The sequence below is a fragment of the Dysidea avara genome, chromosome 15 (assembly GCF_963678975.1).
Source record: "Dysidea avara chromosome 15, odDysAvar1.4, whole genome shotgun sequence".
Taxonomy (NCBI): domain Eukaryota; kingdom Metazoa; phylum Porifera; class Demospongiae; order Dictyoceratida; family Dysideidae; genus Dysidea; species Dysidea avara.
In genome coordinates this window covers 14,109,160-14,116,000 of record NC_089286.1, presented here as the reverse complement: position 1 = coordinate 14,116,000, position 6,841 = coordinate 14,109,160, and the positions used below count along the sequence as shown (strand labels likewise).

Below are 6,841 nucleotides of genomic sequence, written 5' to 3'. Positions count from 1 at the left end.
ATTTAGGTGATTCCTAAGTGTTAATTCAATTATAATAAGCGCACCTTAAAATCATAATTGCTTCTGGCACTTTTATCAAGAGGTTTAACAATGGAGTTAGCACGTTGTCTACTAAGCATGTGGCTGATTCTCAAGTTATTACAAACTAGAAGGCAAGCCTCAAGAAGACATAGAGTAAGATTATTTCTTCAAAAGCAATTGAAAAGAAATTACATGTTGCTGTCAGTGATTTTATCCAGTCTCAGCCTTTACCAGAGTTCAATAATAGTTGATAGGAGATTGTGGGTAAAACAGAGGAACAGTGACTGGTGGGACAGGGTTGTTGTACAGTTTGATGATGAAGAATGGCGTGAAAATTTTCGAATGAGTCGAGCACTATTTAACTATTTATGCAGTGAACTAAGGGAGCATATATAAAGGCAAGATACTAGATTACGATCTTCTGTGAGTGTTGATAGAAGAGTTGCCATTACATTGTGGCGTTTGGCAACAAATTCAGATTATTGGAGTATTAAGCATATGTTCGGGGTTGCCAAAGGTACTGTATGTGTAATATTACATGAAGTTTGTAATGCCATAGTGCAAGTTTTAATGAAGAAATACATTAACTTTCCAACTGGCCAACAGTTAAAGGAAACAATAGATGGATTCGAAAAACTTCATGGTTTTCCACAATGTGTTGGTGCTGTTGATGGCACTCATATAGAAATTATAGCTCCAGAGGAATATGCAAAAGATTACTACAATCGTAAAGGCTATTACTCTATTTTAATGCAAGCTGTTGCTGACCATCGCTACTGCTTCACTGATATTAACATTGGTTGGCCTGGATCAGTACATGATGCTCGTGTTTTCAAAAATTCACAACTATATTTAAGAGCTAGTCAAGGAACACTTTTACCAGCTAACTGCTGCAAAGTCATGAATGGTGTTAGAGTTCCCTTAATAATATTGGGAGATTCAGCGTACCCACTTTCAAAATGGTTAATGAAGCCCTATTGTGATAACGGTCATCTTTCATCATCAACAAAAGATTTTAATTATAGGTTAAGCAGGGCTCGAATTGTCATTGAAAATGCATTCGGAAGACTTAAAGGAAGATGGCGATGTTTGCTGAAACGAAATGACACAGACCTTCATTACTTACCTAATGTCATTGCAGCTTGTGCTACACTGCACAACATGTGTGAAATTGAAGTGCATTAAATAATTATGTCTTATCGCATCCACTTTAAACACTATACAATACACAAATAGAATAAACCCTAAATCAGCACACATGCTACATATTTTGTTCACAAGTGTTTACATGATCATCTTTCCTAATAATCAAATTCGGGTCTCTCATCGGGAGGCATCCCTTCTGTTTGTTGTTGATAGTGCACATGTGGTGAATTGTAATAATACGTGTGTGGCGAAGGTGCAACTGGCATAGAGGATGACTGCACCATGCCCATCATCATTCTCTCTTCATGCTGTCTTTCTTCCTTTCGCATTTTTTCTTCAAAGCTAAAAAAACGAGTTTCAGCTTCTTGTTGCTGTGCCATAAACTTGTCAACAATCCCTCCAACCACTTTTTCCATAGAGTTGTAACAGTTATTTTGCTTTTGGGTTGCGTAGAGTCAGATTGTGTATCTAAACTTTCATCTGGCTTTCGTAAATCATTACTGCCGTGTGGTGAATCGTCAACCTGTGTGGGGTTAGCAGCATCTTGCGTCAGAAGGCTATCAGCTTGTGTCAAATCATCATCACTAACTTGCGTCTGGTCATCATCAACCTGTGTGAGACCATCTTCTAGTTGCATGGGATAATCAACTTGTGTCAAATCGTCATCAAACAGCGAACGCTCTACTTCATCACCTGGTGTCATATCACCATTCTGTTGGCCAATACTGACATCATCGGTGCTGCTACCACTACTCCCTTGCATGCTTTCAAATATAGTTGGTGGCTGTATAGCAGCACGTTTACACATGATTTTGTCAAGCAAATCAAAATGCTTCCACTCTTTCCTACCCTTTCCTGTTTGTCTGTTGTTGTCTTTTATCTTTTTATAGTCAGTTTTCAGATTCTTAATCTTTTGTCTACATTGCTCCCAGTCTCTTTCATAGCCTAATTCTGCCATTTTACAAGCTACCTTCTCAAAGAGAGTTTTGTTTCTTCTGGCTCCATCAAGTTGGTCTTGAATCTTATCATCACTCCATATTGCAATTAACGCTTTTACTTCACTGTTGGTCCACGATAAACCTCGAGTAGCCATAGTTAAACTGGATTGACAGCTGTCACCTGTTTACACTACTATTTGAACTGGTTTTAAGTGGCTTCAAACTACCTGCCAAGGTGGTTTAGACTTAACGTTCAAGCTATTGGGGTGTATGATGAATTCTGCCTTGTAGAGATGTTAGGGTTACTATCTCGAAATAACAACTCTGAGATTGTGTCTGGGATATAGTTTTCTGACAGAGATATAAATGTTCAGCTATATTGTTTTGATGATTATTCTATTAGAGTATTTATTGCCTGACTGTTAGATCACAAACATAAACTATTTTTGTATTTTATTACACTACATAGCTACGGGCACACACTTACATTAAATACAAGCACAGGACAAACACTAAATAATATGCAACACTATACACGCATGTATATGTTCACACACATACACCACATATTGGTTGCACTTCATGCGATAAGTTCATAATCTCTTGAAATGCTCTTATAGGTGAGCTGGTAGTGCCCTCACTAGGTGCTAAAAAGTTCTTGCAGTGCTCCAAACAGAAGTACTAAGGAGTGAATTGACATCATAATAGATCACAATAATTTGTTGTAATGTGAATTAATTGTTTATGTCACCATTTTTATGTTAATGTGCATGACTTAGCTACTCACAATTATTATGATTATAATGAGTAACCTTTTTGGTATGATGATAGAGTGTACTGATCTGTTATACTGAGAGACAGAGGAGACAGCTTTTAGAAGGAAGGGCAAGTGTGCAGCATAGTGATAGTAGGGGATATGAGGATATATACACATTATAATTAGTGTGCTTTTCTCATACAGAGCTTAGCATGCCAACTATGGGGATCTGCTGGGGGTATACACTACGCATATGCCTCACAGGATTTGAGAATTACTTCAGACTTTTAGAAATTCAGCTCTTGATATTTGACTGTTGTTTAAAATGGTGACTGCTCTATTAGGGTATCTATAGATGTAGATTTCTAATAAGCACACGTCGTAGTCTACAGGATAATGGTTAACTGTATATGGACGATTTTTAAGTTCAAATCAGATCTTTTTTATGTTTATGGTTATGATGTGATTTGGGTTGAGGCTTAGAAGCCTGTACACCCATTCAACTACATACATACATACATAAATTAGATGCAATAAACAAAAATTAACTATGAATATAATTATTACATTAACATAAATCTATAGTCATAAAAGTAATTTGATTTAAAATTATTTAATGAAGAATTACCTACAATATCACTTGTAAGATTGTTCCAGTCATTAATTACTCTAGATCTTCCATTTACAAGAGCATAACTAGTTAGAAGAATTCACATTATTATAACTTTATATACCTAACTGGAGAACGACAGACCACTCCAATACATTAAACTGTGTACTTTCAGACGAAAGCAAAAATCTGAGTAGACGGTGAAAGTCAAACTGATTAGCTTAAGCATTTGGTCAAAGGACGCATGGTAATAACGATCAATGGACATACATTTTACAAGTGTTTACGTACGTCTACCAGAGGTGTGAAAGGGACTTTCACTAAATACAGTCTAAAATGTCGGCTTGTTAGTTACTGTATTCATTGCTCAACAATGCTCCCTACAAAGTGGTACGTGTGCTATTATAGATTGTCACTAGAGTTGTAATTCACGTGATCATCCCGTGAAATATGTGCCATGCCCTAAAAGTGAATGAAGCGCCACCCCCTTAACTCGAATTTTCATTACATTAACATTATTATCCAGACATATAAAGCGAGATGACAACGTAAGTTAAAACAAATCACAAAGCGGAATAAGTTATATAGTTTATGTCTAAATTAATGTACTTGAGGTGTAGCTATCATTACTGAGCAGCTTGCAGATGTTGACTAGTGGCGTCTACAAAACAGATGCGAATAACTACAGTTTAAATGCACTTTTATTAACTACCTTGTTGTATTCCAAGGAATCAATCTTTTGTATTAAAACATCCAGTTTCGCCATCTGTTCCTGTTGCTGTTGACACAGCTTTTTGTATCTCCACCTCACCATCTTGCCCTTTTTAGACGTACAGTATAAAAATAACCAGTAGAAACGGCTTAAAATGCAGCAATTATGGCTCAGTGTATTTGGCCCTAAGTCTTCGTGATCAGTGTTCTTACTTTAAATCCAGTCCAAAATCTGTCTTGGTGATACCCACCAACATACCAACCGACTACCAACAACACAACGCAGATAAGAATGGAGCCCAAGAATTCCATCATCGTAACAAAATAACTTTTAGCTACCTGGCTTGTGTACAATTGCCGGAATGACCAAATAGCACGCGTCGCTCAATAGAATTAATGGGGTCCAATGAAACATGACCTCTCAATAGCTTTGACTTGATAGAGTGAGTAGCAACTTAGCATGATAAATCATCATTAGTAAACAATGTATTGTCATTCAATAGTCATCTTAAAAGTATAATTCATGGGATGTGTGTCATAGACTATTGTTTTTGTAAGTCTGTTACAACATCCTATGTACTTGAGTAAGATTTCTGCAATGACATTTGAAGTTATATATAGACCACAAAATTTCATTGGTACATAAATAATTTATTGGAGGAAATTTCTACTTTTAAAAAGCCTCATAAGTCTAACAGAAAATAATTGTGGTTAACACTCCCATAATGAATAGGTTTTCAGAACTCCTCGCTGGATTAATTTAAAATGTTATTAACATTCTAGCCACTTACACACTAACTCTAAAACATTGTACTGAGTATGATAAAAAGGAGAATGCTTTTAAAAGGAGAATGCTTTTATTTATATGTATCCTGTATACCACCCTCTAGTATGCCAAAAACTTGGAGAGTGATACTTAACCATCAAATATCAGTGTTACATCAGACACCTGTATGACTTTTTCTGGGAAGCTCCATCACCTGAAAACGCAAAAAATTTTTAACGCTACTACTATGACTTCGCTAGCTGAATAAAGTTTTTCCCTTTGTTTCATTTGCTCTCCACAGGTGTGGCATAGGAAGCCTGGGGGCCTATCCCATTCCTCAGCAATTGTAAACAATGTATTCAAAGAAATGTTCATTGTATCATCTGGAACAGGCAAATATAAGAAATAATTTTGTTGTCTTCGTAAGTAACTGTACTCACATGAACAACGATGATAATCCCACTGCATGTTTAATACTGTTTTGATATCAACTTCAGTGCATACGTTTGCTAATTTGATAAAGAATTCACTAACATCCTGTTGTTGAGCGGTACTAAATTGGTCATCAACCACCCTCCTGACATCTAAAGATAGCAGAGTTGGTTTTGTACAACAATCAATTGCTAATTGCTTAATAGGAATTTATGAACTAGATTGCAAAGACACCCTCAATACATGACATTGTAACAACCACTGTAGTACAGAGTTTGAATAACACGACACCCCATCTGTATTAGAAAAGCGGGCACATGACTATTGGGTTTCATTGGAAGTACGGTAAGCCTCAGATGCTTTAGTTGTAACAGTAGAAGTGTGAGATGAAGTACAACGAGATGATTTGCATGCTGTAGACACATAGCAGAGAATGCATAAATCTTTAGAACCTTTTGGCCATGGGGCAACCATAAGTGTCTCATCATTGCAATGGACCCATTTGCCATTGCATGACACCACACTGTAAAAAGCAACACCAGTAGTTTTATTGGATGCATAATGAATACCGGAGTTTAGTTGTCTAGTTTTAGAGTCGTGCTTGATACAGAATTAATGTTTACTCTAGGTCTCATCTTATTGGAAGTATTTATTACATCCAATTTTACAATGATAACATCGTGGGCTTTAACGGTTCTAACACGTGTTATTACAGGAACATTGCATACTTTACAAGACTTACTTGGATGTTGTTTCCATTCATCAGTACTGTTATACACATCAGTAAGTCAAAGTGTTTCTGGAGGGTTTTGCAAATTAATGTATTGTATTAACACCTCAGACTCATCTGGTGGTGTTATTGTGTTACACTTAGGACATTTCTCATCTTCGTCAACAAACAATTTTACTATGGAATACAAATCATCATTATATAGAAAAAGAGCCTCTAGAAATTTAGCCGGGTCACATTCACTAGTGAGGTTGAATGGGTTACCAAGCTCACGGCAAAGTTCAGTACAATCCATAGGATTGATAGAAGGGTTTAAATAATCAGTGGCCAGTTGCTTTAGAACAGTGCTAGTATTTTGCTTCAATAGTACTTACCTTACAGGTTCACAAGCCAATAGGCACTGCATTGCACTGTTGGCAAAGCTTGACATTCTGTCAGTATTAATAAATCCTTTGTTGGGTAAGAGTGATAAGGATGCAGTTATATTTGGACTTGTATTATTTTGACCAGTTGATACAAGTTTCGTGGTGCACCAATGCCTATCAATTAAAGATTTATGTTTCTTTTTAGAAACAGACAGAGGAGGTAACACAGGAAAAATTTTTCACGAAGGCGGGTGTACTCAACCACAGCAGAACTTAAGCTTTTGATTCCTCTGGGATCAAAATTTATCAAGTGAAGACCTGACAGCTTAGTTACTCTAGACATCGCAACATAACTTTGACCACAA

General features: G+C 36.5%; 1 protein-coding gene across 1 annotated transcript; it reads right to left on the bottom strand.

Annotated features, from left to right (window-relative positions):
• Positions 1-1,459: 1,459 nt before the first annotated feature.
• LOC136245340 (zinc finger and SCAN domain-containing protein 29-like) lies at positions 1,460-2,260 on the bottom strand. The gene has a single exon (XM_066036819.1). It carries the CDS (start codon positions 2,258-2,260, stop codon positions 1,460-1,462), a length of 801 nt encoding a protein of 266 aa, XP_065892891.1.
• Positions 2,261-6,841: the final 4,581 nt, after the last annotated feature.

Coding starts and splice junctions, on each gene's coding strand:
- LOC136245340 (XM_066036819.1), bottom strand. CDS start 2,260: ATGGCTACTCGAGGTTTATCGTGGACCAACAGTGAAGTAAAAGCGTTA.